Genomic DNA, 14,016 nt, shown 5'->3' with positions numbered 1-14,016 from the left:
AGGAGGAGAATAAGAGGATTGGAAATTAGCTGGTACATGCAACCAGTTTGCTAGCCTACATTCGAGGAACTAGTGAGATATAAAGGGGAGAAAAAATGGGAACCTGAGAGGGAATTTATAAAGCAAATACCGTGCGACCAACTCATGTCTTATCTTGACGCCCGACGCCCTCAGAACCGGCTGGGTTCGTTTATGGGGCTTACCCACCTGGGGTTCTTTGACGTGCACTTACATCGCACAGTACACGGGCCTCTCGCATTGTGCCTCCATTGAAATGTGAGCGCCACGCTCGAAATCAAACCCGCATCTTTCATTTAAGCAGCCGGCCACCATAGCTAATCAGCCACAGAAGCGGAAAAGGGACCAGCCAGTGGTTAGCACGCCTTCAACGCCGACAATCGCCACGGCCACTTTCGGATAAACTCCATATGCGTCAAATGGGCTTAGATCAAGACGCTCCAGCACACATCTTAGGAACTGCCGCTCTGCACTGTGTGCATGGCATGTACAAAGAAAACGTGCAGGGATCTCGCCGATATTTTGCTGAGCACCATAGCAAGGAGGGTAATAATAAGAGCTGAAGGTCATGATCGAGAGACTGTAGACGTCGGCTCGAAAACTGGCCGGAATTGCACGGCTTCGCGAAAGCGTTATCTTTCGTACGAGTTTTCGAACCAGTCGTTGCATCCAGTCTTCAAATACGATCAACACGCAATTTTAGGACGCTGTGGTAAGTTCACGCCGCCTCTTCGCTGTGTTGACTGCGATGAAGCAGTGTCCTATTAGCCATTGGTAGACAATATGCTGTACTTAATTGACAGCAGATGAATTAACCTCTAGAATTTTAGGGACTAGTTGTTCATGAAACCTGCGCTGAATACAAGCTTGTGATTGATGGACTGCTCCTTTTCAGTCGGTGAAAATAGACCACTGCTGGGCACTTTTTGGCGGCTGAAAGGACAGTTAAGTTCGACACCCATTGATGTAGTCCAGCGTTTGGTTTTGCTCCTCATCGAGATTTATAATCACGCCCATTTATTTCGTAGTGGGAGAGTGCTGAAGAAAAGAACCGCTGGAGCGCTCGTCTGGGCTTTTAACAATTGGCAGAAAAAAAATAGTAACAACACGGGCCGCATGCGACATTTTGCTGCTTGCAGGCAATGTAGTAGCCATGAACGTAATAAGTAAGTCAGTAAAGTCAACCTGCCTACAGTGGCGAATTGATTATTGCGAATTTTTTCTTTTCAACCATGCATAAACAGTCTTTGATTCTGATACTTATCTCTGTTCATTGTAATATATTTCAGTGTGTCATTTAGCAGTAGACAGTCGCGCACAAACTCGCCTTTTACCAACAGCTGTTACAATAGTAGTACTAACTACCTAAACGCAGGAAAACGCACGTCATACAAAGGGCTGTGCAGATGCGGAGTTCCCTTTAAAAAAGGATTCAGTTATTTCGAATTGCATAACAAAATTGGATAATTACAACGAAAGTTTAAGAAAGTGAAAAGGGTTGAACAGAACGTTCAGAAATCTGTCGACGTGGAACCGTCCTGTAACACTTAGCAGCTTTTTATCGACAGGGTGTTCAACAATGGCAGGCTTCTGGATCGGGCTTTCATCAAGCACTCACGAAACTGAAGCCGCCAATGCAGCATATTACTTATGCGAAACCCCCCTAGGGACTTTTTAATGCTCAATAATAGAACATGATTCTCGATACAGATTACAGGAAAAGTTGTTGACGAAATTATACTGTCCCAGACGAAAATGAACATGGCGGCGGTTTCCGTGGTTTTCAGGAAACAAAGCAGCACGCCAGGCGCTGATTGCCAATAACGCTACATAAACTGCCTAAGGGTATGTTTATCATTACCAACTAATCCTCTGGAGGCTCAGAGCTCGAACAGGAGAGCATGGGTAACGTCTCTCTCCAACTGCGTCGAAAGATAGGAAAAAATGCTAACATTCCACGAATGGAGCGTCATACGGACAATTACTTTCGAGCTACAAGGCTCCAATAGTATCGGTGAGTTCCGTAGCCTCCTGCTCGTTGTCGAACTCCTGCACGACGAAGGACGCGATTGCCGAGAGGTTATCTTCCGGCACGGTGAAGGCAGTGGTGGGCCTTTCGGTGACGATGCCAGTGCCGAAGCGTTCCTTGTCCTTCTGGCGCCACACGTGAAGCAGGTAGGCCACGCACAGGGTCATAATCACGATGACGACGCACTTGCTGATGTCCCGGATCATGTCTCGCCTGCGAATGCGGTAGAACGTTAGAAACTGCAAGGCGACCTGCTCACATGAGCTGGAAGGAAACGACCCCTTTGGAGCTTAGCACCCGAGATTACACTGTGGATCTGGAATGTTTATCCCATTCCATTGTCTGCGAAATTGATAACTAGTCGGTTGCGAGCACATAAATGGTTTTACAAGTATGATTTTGACCCTAGCAATAGAACTGCGGTTGGCCGTGCTGTGAGCCATATGGCTTACTAAAACTCGACGGTTCCAGCTGCACCGCGTGCCTATTATGAGCATGAGGACTGGCATTGCCCTTAGGCCGGACAGTTGTCGGCAAATGACTTTTAGTAAACATATACAATCAACGCATCGCTCACTTCGCCAATGATAGCCCGTTGATTGACCATGTGTGACACGAGAAAGTTTCAGGCAGTATCTAATTGCTGAAACATTTTATTGGCAATGCCTTTATATTGAAACGAGTGCTTCGTTATAATTTTTATGGTATGAGAAACCCACATAATGTGAATAGTTTGAATACATTCATAGCTTGCACCATTATATAAAAAAACTAGCAAAATTTACACCGTTGTGTTAGGATGTAAAGACGGGGCACAAAAACACTTCGAAGAACTTCTTGTGCCCCACGCTATAAACAATGACCACAGCGCAATAAGAAACGAAAAAAAAAAAACCCAACTAAACAGGCACCGTGGGATGCAAGATTAGGGCTGCGTCGGAAATACTTAAACAGAGCAGTTTACACCTCCTATCACACGTATTCAGCGCACAAATTTATAGAAGCTTAGCTGTTATATATCAAGACATAGTGCTCAAAAATTTCAATAGAAGGGTTTGTGGGGAGGCATCACTTGAACCGTTTAATCAAATTGTTTATGAATACCAACAATGTACGCTGAGGTGAAGTTGACAAGAATCGAAACTATTAGCAATACTGAGCTCGTAAGCATATTTTAATTAAGCCTTATTGGCTCTTTAAAGCGGGCCTAACATCCTGCCTACCGTCGACGCCACCGTAAAGGGATTCCTCCGGATCTCATTAAGAGGATAGGACAGAGAAGGCACCACCCACTATCCCCCTGTTCGCCCTGCATCCCACTGCACTGAAAATAGCCCCACCGAGTTACGTGGGGGTCGCTATTGAAGCCGATATTCGGTGCTAGCTGGAAATCAGTTTTTTCAGCGCAAAATTTGGCCTGAAACGCTCGTGACGCCACTGTCATAAATGAAAAACAATAAAGCAAAAAAAATCGCCGTACCTTTCTTTAAAACCAGCAGTCATGAAATGAATGGGAGTTGAAAGGAGACAGCTTGACATTGAGAGAGGATTGTCTAAAATAGAAACTTAGAAAAAATTGAAGTCGACCTGCCTCAATATAGCACTGTACAGATATAAAAAAGGTACAGATATCGCCATCACGGGTTATTGTCACAAGAACACTGCAATAGCATTACGAAATTTTATTCACGCGTATCTTCAAAGACTAGGCTTCACCAAAAATCACTCCCTACACTGCTCATGGAGTACTTTTTGGTCTGGCGTCACAAGTCTGAACAAGTGGTAGGGAAAAAAATGCTTCGTTGTCAATTCCAATTCCTCAGCATTAAATTATTCAATCGTTGCAAAACTAACATTAGCATACCATTAAGATCTATAGAATCAAATTTTAGCAAGAAGGAAAATCGTATGACGTTGTTCTCAGTGACGCTTGAACGTTGAATAGAAGGTGATGAAGCAATAAAGAGACGTACGAAAAAATGACACCAACATAAGAAACAGAATTCGCTCGTGTGAACAGCAATATTATTAACCTGAACAACTAAATGCCCGCAAAATACTGTGTTTATTTGCCCATTTTTGACCAAAAAAAAACGAAGGCTGTCTCCTTGTGTTTTTGAATCCAATAGAAAGGTTCATAAACCCGACTAGACAAATATTTCTGGATTCAACCCTTCCGGCTTCTCTGAACAGCAGATTGAGGATGAAGGAACCAAAAGGTGTAAAGCAAGCAGCGCCGCAGTTGAAAGTGTGGCCATGAATTCAATAAACGGTGTAGTAGGACATGTTTACCTTAGTCATTTGCATTAGGCATAGCTACATTGATCAGTTGTTTAGAGAACAGGCGAGTGGCAGGACGAACAGCCAGGAAAATATTGACCAGCACCCAATCAAGCTTCGATCTCAAAAATCTCAATAGCCCACAAACTCAAGCGATAGAAGCGCTTACAAGCTCAAAAACTTCACATGGTCTCAATTGCATTGTTCTCTTAAGCACGCCTGCCTGCGGTCCGCAACTTTTTTGATTAAAAGCCTAAGAGCACGAGAAGCAGGGCCTAGGTTAGAAGCATTTTTTCTAAAGCAATTTTGGTGCCATTAGCCAGAATTTGAACTCGCTAGCTAATCCCTGCAGAGAGCTAGGCGACACAATCTACAGAAAGAAAACACTTTCAGAACAGGGATGAGATGGAAATGCGTTATATTAACAGGACTCGCCTCGGCTACGGGAGGTACTGGGTTCGACTCCCACGGCCGCCGGTTACCCACCGGTCATCCCAAAATGGGTACAAGCCATTCCCCTGCCTGGTGCTCAGCTTCTCGGGGTGAATGGCTTGGAAAAGGAGCCCGCGCCTTCAAATACCAACAATGTGTGAGCAGGGAACAGGCACTTCGGCGGCTCTTACAAATATTTAGGTATTTTATTTGAATCAGACATGCACTGAAAAACACACATCAAGCACCTTTGTTCGAATCTCGCATGCTTTCTACGTTCTACTTAAAGCTCGTGAGTGTTTCGCATATCCCATTATACGCAATCTTTACTTTTCCTTCTTTCATAGTCATCTAACTTACTGCATTGAGTCTTGGGGTGCACTTTCATAACTTATCTCGAACCTGTAATCCGTCTGCGAAAACGTGCTATACGAATTATTACATTTTCAAGTCGCGGTCAATACAGTAGATCCTTGTATAATTCTGTCCATGTGCTGGCGTTAAATGCATTCTAAGAATTAAAAATTGGACACACTATGCATAGAATCTTAAGAGAGTAATGATCCCCTTCCCATAGCTTTGTTTCAACTCTCATTACGAAGTACAAGAGCTGCAACTAATCATAACTTTAACCTGCCTCCATCTCCTATTGTGCACGATAAGAGGCTCATAGAATAGAGCGGAACGTTGATCTGAAATTCTTTGCCAGTACGCATCAAGCAAGCCTATAACTTTAGGACTGCTCTAAGGAAATACCTTTTTGAAAACTATTGTGATGTTTAAATCAAACTGTGACTCAGTATTATTGCATTGCCTATGATGTGTGAGTCAAGATTCATTTTTGTATTTGTTAATTACTTTCCTCCTCTGCTGTGTTTGAATTTGCATCATATTCCATCACTGAACCCCTTACTAGTCAATGGCTATGGGTCCAGCAACTGTTTTGTATTTTTTAAAGAAACATAAAAAAACAAAAATTGAAAAGAAAAACCATGAAATCATACCTGATGGTCTGAGTAAAGTCTTGGCATTGCTAAGGGCTTCCTCTCCTCAGTTATCGACCGGTAACTTATATCGGTAACTCATACTTGTATAAGGCTCCGTGATCGTCAACTTTAAGTGAAAGCCGCTGTGCTTTAACCATAAAGTACTATGTAATAAAACCTATAAATGGAGCGCTAAGCATAAACACCTATGGTTTACACACTAAGACATTACTTCGCTAAGAAATCACAGCAGCGAACGCAATCGGAATTTTGAAGTTTCGCTCATTCACAAAACTCAGAGGTGACAGAATTTTATTGCTTTTAATTTACTCTCCTGGGCAGCTTTTTTAAGGCAAGAAGGAAAGCTTTTTGGTAAGCAGTATTTCCTTCTTCAGAAATATCTATGTTTGTCGGTCATGAATATGCACGGCAACTCGCAACATCTCAAATAGTATATTGTTAGTAAAAACGGCTCATGGCAGCCATGCATGCATTTTACTCATTTTGTGTTTATATGGTTCGAATTCTTTGAATATAAAACGCTTTCTGTGTGATTAGAAAACAGTAATTAATTGGCATTGACGCTTCTATTAGCGCCCAGGCGTTATTCATATACGGCAGAATGCAAGCAGTAATGAAGGCTGCGATCTGGGCGAGTTGGTATTCATTCATGTGAAAGAGCGCGCTTGTGTTTCTTCTGTCTTTTTGTTTCTCGTGTGTTCTTCCCGCAATGCTTTAACCATTAATGTATGCAGAGTGCCAAGCGCTCACCGTGCTAGGTAGGCTTCAAATTCTGTGGTGCTCATGTAGATGCCCTCCTCCTCCTCCTCTTCGTCTTCCTCTTCCTCCTTCCCCTCACCTCCTTCTTCCTTCGCTTCCTCTGCCTCCTTCTTGCCCTTCTTCGGCTTCTCCTCCTCCTCGCTGCCTTCGTCCTCCGCACTGTCCTTCTTCTTGGTGGTGTCTGTCTCGGTTCCGGACACGGGGGAGCCCGATTCGGAGGACGACGCCGAAGGTGGCTTCGGGGCCGTCTTGGAGGCCGGCGTCGAAGACGCCTTCGAATCCGTCTTGGCCCCCGCCGCCGGAGTAGCCTTCTTTGCCGGCGCATTCTGCGGCGCCTTTGAGGCCGGTTTCGGGGCCGATTTCGATGCCGGTTTCGGTGGAACTTTCGAGACCGCCTTGGACAAGGTTTTTCCTTTCAATCCATCTTCAGGACCAGGTTTCTTCACGCCACTCTTTCCACCTGGAAGACCGAAATGATAGCACACAATAAGTGTATGTAACTTCGTCTTGTCTAAGGCTTTAAAAACACTAAATTTTTAATCTAGTGTTTTCCTTCATTAACCAGGTGTCCAGTTGGCCACTATTTCTATGAGACACCTAGATGCGTTTTTCTTTCTTCACCATGTCAAATCAGCTCCAGCTTACGTTGTGTTTTGTGAAATAATAATGTTGTCAGGATTTGCACGCTCTTTTTGATCAACTGGCATTGCGCAAAACGGCCTCTTTTCAACCATTGTTTTCAATGGAAATTATTATCGGGTGGCTTGAAGATGGCTCTCTCTGTCTATGAATTCAAAACGTGTATGAACGTGTCCTTCCCGTTTATCCTTGAACACTTCTGTCAGGAACTTGTAACAACAAACCAATTCAGATTATGAATATGTCTCGAACGCCGAAGCCCACAATACTAGACATACCACTGAGATCGTGTATGCCCTCAACATAGCGTGTTGCGTTATCACGCTTTGCTAGAATTCGTTCACAAATACATTGTGCAACGAATGGCGAAGCGCTTTACAACCAGCTAATGAATCTACACTGCGCAGGTTCGTTACCGTAATTACTCAGCTTTGCAGTTTCCTCTTTTCTTCAAGGGAACATTCATTACCATTTCCTGCCTTTGACTGTCCGTTCCGAAGCCAAACACCCTCGGCGAATTCCACCGGACCTTTAGGTCCGCGCAACATAGCCAAGTAGGAGATAGATCTGATGGAGCAGACGTGTTGCCGAGGAAGGTGACGGGGGCAAAGCGAACTTATTAATGCGAAACCATTATATGCCTCATGCGAAGGAAAACCCGTCATTGGAAGTTGTCTGGAGGAGTTGTCCGCAAAGTGTGTCCGCAGGAAGGGGTACCTTTAACGTAACCTCCTTTCAAAAACGAAAGTCTTCGGTATTCAGATTCGAATCCAGGCCATCTGCGTGCCAGGTGGCGCGCAGTGCATATGCAACGAAGGGTCGTTGGTTCAAGCATGTTAGAGGAGCATGAAGTGAACGCGTTGCAATGTCTATGATAGTAAAGTGTGTTGGAATGTATACCAAAGTTAGATAACGATGATTTGCAAACAATGTTGCTGACGTCATCCAAGCGTCACGTGAGAACGACGACTTGCAAAAAAAAGTTTCACGTTTCGCATTTTTCCAATGTAGCAGACTGCAGCGCTCTCAGAGTTTTTTTCTTCCCTCTTACTTTTGGCGTTGATTGCGCAGGCAATTCCAGAGGAATTCAGCCGTATGCTGCGTTGTGCGTTGAAAGCTATGCCATCGCCTCCAACCCGATGATGCAAGGCCGAACCACAGAAAGCGAAAACTGCGACGCACAGCTTTGAAGAATCTGACTTCTCTCGAGCATTTCGACTGGAGTTTTTTCGAAGCCCGTATCGAATGGCCAACACAAGGTCCAAGCACTCCAAACATGGAAGAAACATCTCGGGGGAGGTGTTAATGTTTCGCAAGCAAGATATTCTGGGCATAGCAGTGGAAGGCCGCAAATGCTAAAGCTCGAGAAGATGCTATGATTACTATGATGCTATGACTCCTGGAGACGATTACCAGAGAAGATGATGTGAGTACTGGAGACAAGTCGGATTCTACAACGCTTGGCTTCGAAATTTTGTTTTCAACGGTTTGGTTTTGTGTAACTGGGATGGAGGCGACGGCGTGGCTTTCAATGCACAGCGCAGCAGGCGGCTGGATTCCTCTGGAATTGCCTGCGCAATACACTCTAAGAGAAAGGCAGATGGTGGCGTTGTCCTGGCCGCCTTCCCTGGCAAGTTGTCAGCCCCATAGTGAATTTTACCTCTCTTTGTTGTCGCGTACCTGTTTTGTGTCTTAAGTGCGTTTTCTCTGTTTTACTGTGTTGCCAACTGGCCTACGACTATACACCCTTAAAATAGGCGGGGACGTGCTGAAATCATTGTGAACACTGAAGCGCTGGCAGACGACGGACGAAAGAAGGACGAGACACACCGTCCTCCTTTCGTCCGTCGTCTGCCAGCGCTTCAGTGTTCACAATGTTGAACCAACTCGCTCAGCAACACACCCTGTTGAAATCATTGGCAGTAGAAACCTCTCTCACTAAACGGTTTCTACATTTGGTCCGTCGATATGGCTTTCCGCCGCTAAGCACGATGTAACGCTATCGAATCTTAGTAGTGGCGGTTGCTTCATCATGAACTAATCATGCGCAACCTGGGCATATTTGTTATGGTGTAAATAGTTTTTGTGTATATTACCTCTTCCCCTATCCTCTATTCCTGCCCCCCCCCCCCCCCTACCTCTTTCACTTCATTTCTCCATTCTGCCTGCACTATCCTTTATTTCCGCGGCCCCAGCTCAGGTGCTTCAGTATGAATGGCATATGGCGGGGCTAGCAAAAATCTTTTCCTTCCTTTTTATTATTATTTTAATAAACCACGTACTACTACTAATACCACTACTACTACTACTAGTGGCGGCCTCATTTTTAAGCAAGCAAAATGCGTGAATCCACCCGCGAGCTGCGGGACAGCTGTGCCCGTCAAAGTCCCAGCCGTTCGATATTTAATGCGAAACCATCCACTTCTCAACCCCCTTTCACTGGCTGCTCTACCTCTTCTCCCAGGGCGCCGTTATGACGTCCATTTTAGGACTGTTATTTATTAGAACAAGTTATAATAAATTTTTATCATTATACCTACTTCGCAAGACGCGATACCTACCGGCCGGCTTCGAAGACGCAGTCGACTTGGTCGAGGCCGACTTGTTGGTGGCGGTTGATTTGGCGGATTTCTTGGCACCTGATTTGCCGAAGCCTTCCTTACTGCCGGCTCTAGAGGCCGCCTTGGAAAGAGCCCTGGACGCAGAAGCCTTGGTGGCCGTGGCTGTTGCCTTGGGCCAGAGCATGCGGCCCGCTTCCCCTTTCTGTGTGGTCCTGCACGTATTGGCCGAATGCGCGCACAAGCGATTATGAGATTTTCCGTCGTACCGGTTGCAAAACCGCCCATTGGTCTATTGATCAAAATCGCTGCTAAACGCCGCAGTGCTTGAGTGGTTATGGCGCTGGGCTGCTGACCCGTAAGACGCGGGTGCGATACAGTATGATCCCAGGCCATGGCGGTAGCATTTTAATGAAGACAAAGTGCCAGAGGCTCGTGTACTGCATCACGTCAGTGGACGTTTAAGATCCCCAGGTGGTTTTTTGATTTATTGACAGTTTTAATTTCCACCAGAAAAGACGTTTTTCCCTGCCCCGGCACGCAGGCCTGGGAGACGGGGAGTTGCGCGTCTGCGGTCAGAGGCTGGCTGCCAGTCCTTGACTGGTAGCGGCCTCTTCCGCCAGATGGATGGTGTTGCACGGGAGCTCAGGGGCCGAAATCGGTGGAGCCCATGAAAGGCACGTACGCTCCCTCAGACGCGCCATTTGATTCCCGCAGGTGGCTGAAATTACTCCGCAGCCCTCCACTGCGGCACCTCATTTTCTTTCTTCTTTCACTCCCACTTCTCCCTTTCCTTACGGCGCCGTTTGGGTTTCCATCGAGATGTGTGACAATTACTGCGCCATTTCCTTTCCTCAAAGACCAATTTCAGTTTTTTTTTAACGAAACCTATATGTACAGTCTGCACTTCAGATCCCACATGAAATATTCTAGAGGACAATAGGTGACCATTCATGAAGTCGTTTGTTAGGAATGAGGTCAATTGTAAAGCCAGTTGGGTGCAGACATTACTCAGCGCGTGCAATAATTTATCCCGCAAAATGTATTCGATAGTGCCCTTTCCGCTCTTATGCACAAAAAATGCAATTATGATAGGAAGGTAGTTTTGTCATACCGCTGTGTCATTTTGCTGGGTGCCCTGCTTGGCATTTTGCTGGGGGCCTTGCTGGGAGCCTTGCTAGCAACCTTGCTGGCAGCCTTGCTCGAACTCCTCACCGGAGCACTGCTTGAAGCCTTGGTTGGAGCCTTGCTCAAAGCCTTGCTAGGAGCCTTGCTCGGGGCCTTGCTCGCGATCTTGCTTGGGGATTTGCTCGGAGCTTTGCTCGGGGCCTTACTCTGAGCTTTGCTCGTACTCTTGATCGGAGCATTGCTCGAAGCCTTGCCAATGGCCTTGCTCGAAGCTTTGCTCGCGGTCTTACTTGGAGCCTTGGGGGAAGCCTTGCTCGCAGTCTTACTTGGAGTCTTGGGGGAAGCCTTGCTCGAAGCCTTGCCGGAGTCTTGGCTGCCACCCTTGCCCGCATTTTTCTTATCCTTTGCCATTTCAGATTGGACCGTTCTAACTGCTCAGGCGCCTCCGCAATCCTCTTCTTCTTCTGTCTCGTGAGCATCGGGGACTAGATCCCGTGCAAAGCTGATGGCTTCGTCTTCTACAGCGGAACACGAAACAAAATACACATGCACGGCCAGCAAAATTTCTGTTTTATTGCGGCGGCAAGCATGCCTTTAAAACTCCCCCTCCACCCTCCAACTCACCGTTCAACGAGCAGTTTGCAAGGAATGTTTGTACCGATTTCGTATTAGCTGTCGTAGCTTTTCTCTAAAAGCAACCCAGTGAAGCCGTGAAAATACGATGCCTAGTGCCGATGGTACAGCATGCTGAAGCAGATGTTAGAGTCAGCTAAAGAAGGAAGTCAGTCTCTATTGGCTTACACTATAAAACCAGATAAACAATTAATAAAAAAAAGACGTGAGAGGACACTTATGTCTGCATTTATTCGTTGACTTCACTTGTTTAAATTTAAATTCACCCTCAGTTTCATTTTTTGTTTAAGATTTAAAGTTCTCACCTGAGGAAGTTGAATAAATATCGAAGAAATAAATGAAAGAGATGAATAAAATGCCTTTTTTCTGGTTTGCGAATGAACGGTCGCACAGCAGTAACGATAGACTACACACTACGCATGCTGCACCGGGAAGAGGTAGGAAATTCCCTCATTGTAGGACAAAGCCCCTTTAAAGCAGATCATCACCAAAACATATTTAATTAATTGAGCAGTTACAAGATCCTTGTTATGAAATCATTTGAATTGATGTTTAAGTTTTCCTGTATTTAGGGTAGTTTAGGCTACAATAACGAACGTTTGTCGCTTTATTTGTCGGATTGAGCTTCAAGGGAGGTTCATGTGAGTTAGCATTAAAAAACCGCCATTGCGAGAGTCCATGTACCTGTCTAAGCCTCATCTCTAGTCCCTACTCTCTTTGTAAACTGACAAAGAAAAATTTGTTCCCCCTCCATTAAGATTTTTTGGCTTCTTTTTTAGAAGAAGGGATAAGGACACTTGTACTGCCCCACACAGCTCGAAACCCTGAGTTAGCCCTTCTTCGGGTCCAAGGTCCAAATAGAGACACGACTACAGACGGAATGCACTAGAAATCATCTACACTTTACCCACATAGCCCCCATGGCTGCGAGTCGCTTTGGTAAAACTGTCTTCGATCACGGGATCAAGCTTCCTAGTCGCCGTCAGTCGTTTGCATCAACATGCACCAAGCACCCTGACCATGCCCTTTTCATGCAACTATGGATGCCGTGAGCATTCCGAAGGCGTCCGGAGGGTAACGCTGTACACCAGCTGTACCGGACAGCTGTACTGTCGGGATTTCGAGTAAACTGCATCCTTGACCCCTTCAGCGGCACCTAGCGTTGATACAGCCTTGGGGGGTACCGCTTTCATCTGCAGTCATGCCAGCCTTCTCGTTTCGATAATTCGTGGTCCTGCTTATTGAAAACGCAGAAAACTGGACTCTGGAATGGAGTGCATTCAAAGCTGTCGACAATACAGCGTTTATGGAGAGAGGCAGAAGGTGCACGAAGGGAACCTGCTCAATCCGCAACTGCCATATCGGGCCAAATATCTCTGTGGGCCTAGTGCACCAGTACAGAATGCTGGAATGATCACAACTGCAATGTAGAAAAGAAAGTGACAGACACGCAAGCATATCGCAGTTGCACATACTCACCCTGGGAACAAAGTATGCGCGATGAAGCCTATGCCGCGGGGCTGAAAAAAAGTAGGAACAGCGAACTACCGACCTTGGCTGCAGCGGAAACAAGATGAGCCGCAGACCGTATGCAGCGTCTGCTGTTCGGGGTTGCCGGACGAGGCTGGCTCTCGAGAACTCCGAGCGCCATTACAACTGAAATCACATGTCGCTGAAGAGCATATCCGCCCCTGAGCGTTCGGCGGGACATGGCGGCTTGGTCGCAGCGTCGTTCGGTATCGGTTTTTGTTCCGCGACACAGAGGGCAGCGGGCTCGCATACCTAAACCCCCTTGAGGCAGCGAGCAAAGCCGGGCATATATGCTGTTTCGTCGCTGGCTCAATAGCTACAGCTAACCTGCCCATTGCGAGCTAAGCCTGAAGCTCTATGCCTCGCGAATCCTGTCTCACCGCGCTTCCATCGCGGAGCAGAAACCCGATGGCGATGGCGCGTGAAACCTCTCCTCTACACGCTGCGTGTTGCTTGCTAATAATTACTGAACGCACGTCGAAGCAGCGCGAGTGAACCTGAAATACGCTCGAACATCCCAGAGCGGCATTCATGGACACGTCACCCTCCCCGCGAGGCTCAGCCTCGCACTCACCTTCGATGCCGACGGCCTGGCTCGGAGATGTATTCCTCAACAGTCGTCGGTCGGTCGCGAGTGCAACGACTCCTACGAGTCTCCCCTGGACGGTGAAGACGACAGCAACCAAGTGACAACGGGCACAAAGTCATGTCTTGAAGCACTGCGAAAATAAGTTCCGCGGTTAGCGGCAACGAAGGAAGAACGGCGCACTGACGGTCGCATTTACGGTCGCATTTTTGCACCCGCCAGTCAGCTGCTTGCGCATGCGCGTTACTGTTGGCTACAGGACTTCTTAGTGACGGTCTGCGCTGCCAGACTTATCAGAGATAGAAAATACCCCTGGGTGCAGAAGCCGGGAACAGTGACATTGCACTTCGTCGCGCGGCTGCTTTCATGGGCCGACGGCGCGCCGTAGCCTTTCCTGCGGCCAGACTTTTTTTCCTT

At 46.6% G+C, this 14,016-nt stretch overlaps 1 protein-coding gene across 2 annotated transcripts; it reads right to left on the bottom strand.

Annotated features, from left to right (window-relative positions):
* Positions 1-1,587: 1,587 nt before the first annotated feature.
* On the bottom strand, positions 1,588-13,746 carry LOC144106855 (uncharacterized). Of its 2 annotated transcripts, XM_077639802.1 has the most exons (5): positions 13,588-13,720; positions 10,837-11,368; positions 9,726-9,937; positions 6,517-6,985; positions 1,588-2,260 (listed from the first exon to the last, which is right to left on the bottom strand). In XM_077639802.1, exons 2-5 carry the CDS (start codon positions 11,259-11,261, stop codon positions 2,011-2,013), a joined length of 1,356 nt encoding a protein of 451 aa, XP_077495928.1. In that variant the 5' UTR covers positions 11,262-11,368; positions 13,588-13,720; the 3' UTR covers positions 1,588-2,010. The 2 variants fall into 2 exon arrangements, with proteins under 2 accessions (XP_077495928.1, XP_077495929.1); XM_077639803.1 differs by lacking the exon at positions 10,837-11,368 and having other exon boundaries at positions 13,588-13,746.
* Between the last annotated feature and the right edge of the window lie 270 nt (positions 13,747-14,016).

The sequence above is a fragment of the Amblyomma americanum genome, chromosome 10, assembly GCF_052857255.1.
Source record: "Amblyomma americanum isolate KBUSLIRL-KWMA chromosome 10, ASM5285725v1, whole genome shotgun sequence".
Classification (NCBI taxonomy): Eukaryota; Metazoa; Arthropoda; class Arachnida; order Ixodida; family Ixodidae; genus Amblyomma; species Amblyomma americanum.
This window is presented reverse-complemented; position numbering and strand designations above follow the sequence as displayed.

Bases quoted from the DNA above. Each gene is read 5' to 3' on its own strand.
- LOC144106855 (XM_077639802.1), bottom strand. From the start codon at position 11,261: ATGGCAAAGGATAAGAAAAATGCGGGCAAGGGTGGCAGCCAAGACTCC. The intron at 9,938-10,836 runs GTATGACAAAAC...CAATACGTGCAG, and splicing joins CCCAGCAAAATGACACAGCG to GACCACACAGAAAGGGGAAG. The intron at 2,261-6,516 runs GTGAGCGCTTGG...CCGCATTCGCAG, and splicing joins TTTGAAGCCTACCTAGCACG to GCGAGACATGATCCGGGACA.